Source organism: Limulus polyphemus, unplaced genomic scaffold, assembly GCF_000517525.1.
Source record: "Limulus polyphemus unplaced genomic scaffold, Limulus_polyphemus-2.1.2 Scaffold3010, whole genome shotgun sequence".
Lineage (NCBI taxonomy): Eukaryota > Metazoa > Arthropoda > Merostomata > Xiphosura > Limulidae > Limulus > Limulus polyphemus.
In genome coordinates, this window is record NW_013668620.1 from 19,538 (window position 1) to 22,342 (window position 2,805).

Consider the following 2,805-nt stretch of genomic DNA (forward strand, 5'->3'; position numbering starts at 1 on the left):
AAACAACGAGTAATGGAAATAAAATAAACACAGAAGTCACAAACAACGAGTAATGGAAATAAAATAAACACAGAAGTCACAAACAACGAGTAATGGAAATAAAATAAACACAGAAGTCACAAACAACGAGCAATGGAAATAAAATCAACACAGAAGTCACAAACAACGAGTACTGACAACTAAATGTTTAATTTATTAATGGTACAAAACATTATCACAGAAAATACGAAATAAAAGCGAATGAGTTCTATATAATATTGGTGATTCCTATCAGAGCCTTTTACTTGACACAGCTTTGGAACTTGTTTTAATGCTACATATAGTTTATCACACCATTACAACTGTTGTTCATGAAAACTGGTGATGAAATTAAACTAAAACCCGCACCTTTTTTTTTGGGGGGGGGGGTCTTTGACATCAACATTCCCATACTAGTTTCGGCACATTCACGTGTCTTTTCTCAGTCGGATGGTAAAAATTTCAGATGTTTCTTTTTGAATTTCGCGCAAAGCTACACGAGGGCTATCTTCGCTAGCCGTCCCCAATTTAGCAGTGTAAGACTAGCGGGAAGGTAAGCTAGTCATCACCACCCACCGCCAACTCATGGGCTACTCTTTTACCAACGAACGGTGGGATTCGCCGTCACATTATAACGCTCCCACGGCTGAAAGGGCGAGCATGTTTGGTGGACGGGGATTCGAACCCTTGACCCTCCGATTAAGAGTCAAGCTCCCTAACCACCTGGCCATGCCGGACCAGTTTCAAATGTCTGGAATAACTAGTTTCTTTAAAACTTGTAGCTTAATTAACACCATTGTACTTCCCTGAAGAAAATACTATTTAGATATACCCTAAATATTTGAACAACCTGAGAGCTGGTCTGTTAAACTTTGTTTCAATGGCACCGTTCGTTACCAATAAAAACACAGTTTTCCTGCTCTTAGGTTCTCTAGCTATTTCGAATACCGCAGTATTAAGTGTTAAATTAAGTGTTTAAGTGTTAAAATAATATTCAATCTGAACGACATCTAACGCACAGATGAGCTATAAAAGGTCACGTCAGCGACCACTGTATGCCCATAGTTTTGAATACTGACCTGAGGGAAGGCAGCCAGTTAGCTGCAACCCACCGCCATAAGAACTTTGTCCGACTTTTATCTGAATAGGAACTGATTGTCATCATTTCAAAGCTGTTATTAAGCAGCATCGCGATACAAACCTTGGACCTTAGGATGTTAACTATTGGGCAAATTTCCGTTTAGAAAAGTGTAAAAAAAACAACTAAAAAACTATTAGTTTTCGCTCTTAACCTCACACACTGTTGTACATTGAAATTGGAATTACGTCATACAAGATACACACAGCTTATTGGCGTGTAGAAGTACAAGACTGGGCGTTATTTGAATGTTCAGATTTGATTACTTTTATTTTTGATTCCTCAAATCCGGAACACGAATCAACTTACTGCCCAAGGAAACTCTCCATCATAAGCATCTGTTCCACGAACAATGCGGCTATCTCTAACTCGTTGTCGACCACATAGGCTGGATACAGCTGTGGAAATAAACAACTAAATAGATAAAAACACACGTACATGCAAGGAAAAAAAAATATATTCAAACCCAAAAAACAAAGTGCATCTCATTGAAACGTTAGTCAAGAAAAACTGGGGTCCAGACTACTTTGTGGAAAAAAGTGTTATTGTTTGTTTGCTATGGATTTCGCGCAAAGCTACACGAGAGCTGTCTGCGCTAGCCGTCCCTAATTTAGCAGTGTAAGACTAGAGGGAAAGCAGCTAGTCATCACCACCCACCGGCAACTCTTGGGCTACTCTTTTATCGACGAATAGTAGGATTGACCGTCACATTATAACGCCCCCACGGCTGAAAGGGCGAGCATGTTTGGTGTGACGGGGATTCAAACCCGCAGATTCTCTGACAATTCTTGTCTGACAAATAGTGAGATTTGTCCGACATTCCTCTCCGTCCCCGAACATGCTCGCCCTCACAGTCGTGGGGTGTTATAATGTGACGGTCAATCCCACTATTCGTTGGTAAAAGAGTAGCCCAAGAGTTGGCGGTGGGTGGTGCTGACTAGCTGCCTTTCCTTTAGCCTATCACGAAATTCAAACCAAACCAACATTCCTATACCATATCCAAAACTCTTAAGTGCGGAACGCATTTATTTTGTTTTATAATCCAGACACAGTAAACCACTAGGTCACGCTCGACTTCTTCTGAATTTTAAATTTCAATCAAATTAAATTATTTTACATAGCCTAGAAAAATGAAAACAAATGGTTTTCACTCTTTGACCCAACATGCTGTTGTATACTAATATTTTATTCGTCGCCATTACAGATTTACAAAAAAAAAAAAAATAACGAACAAAAGAAATGTGATTAAGCGAAAAATAATTACACGTTTCTTTATTTCCTTCAACGTAAATCTACACAATACATTATCTGCGTTCTGTCTACCACTTAACCCTGGATTTTAGCGTTTTAAGTCTGTAAACTTAACGCTGAAACTCTGGAGAACAAATAATCGTTTTGGCGCACTACTAATTAACAACGTATTTTTAAAGATTTAATGAGCTATATAGTGGTAAGCTAAAAATCCGGTTTCGATACTCGCGGCGGGCACGGCACAGAGAAGCCCATCGTGTAGCTTTGCGCTTAATAACAAACAAACATACCACGTTATAAATTAGATGTACTTCCGCAGGGCCCCCCTAAAATGTTCTGTTTCAAAGGTAAAGAAAACCAAAATTAAGAGTAACAAATATTTTTATTTATTGCTTTTG

General features: G+C 38.9%; 1 protein-coding gene across 1 annotated transcript in view; it reads right to left on the reverse strand.

The window, feature by feature from the left end:
* The window catches only part of LOC106468445 (serine protease 30-like), a 26,638-nt gene that overhangs the window by 4,051 nt on the left and 19,782 nt on the right, over positions 1 to 2,805 (reverse strand). The window contains exon 2 of the mRNA XM_013928872.1: positions 1,466 to 1,554. Within this exon, the coding sequence (XP_013784326.1) occupies positions 1,466 to 1,554 (89 nt within the window). The remainder of the gene's footprint in view (positions 1 to 1,465; positions 1,555 to 2,805) is intronic.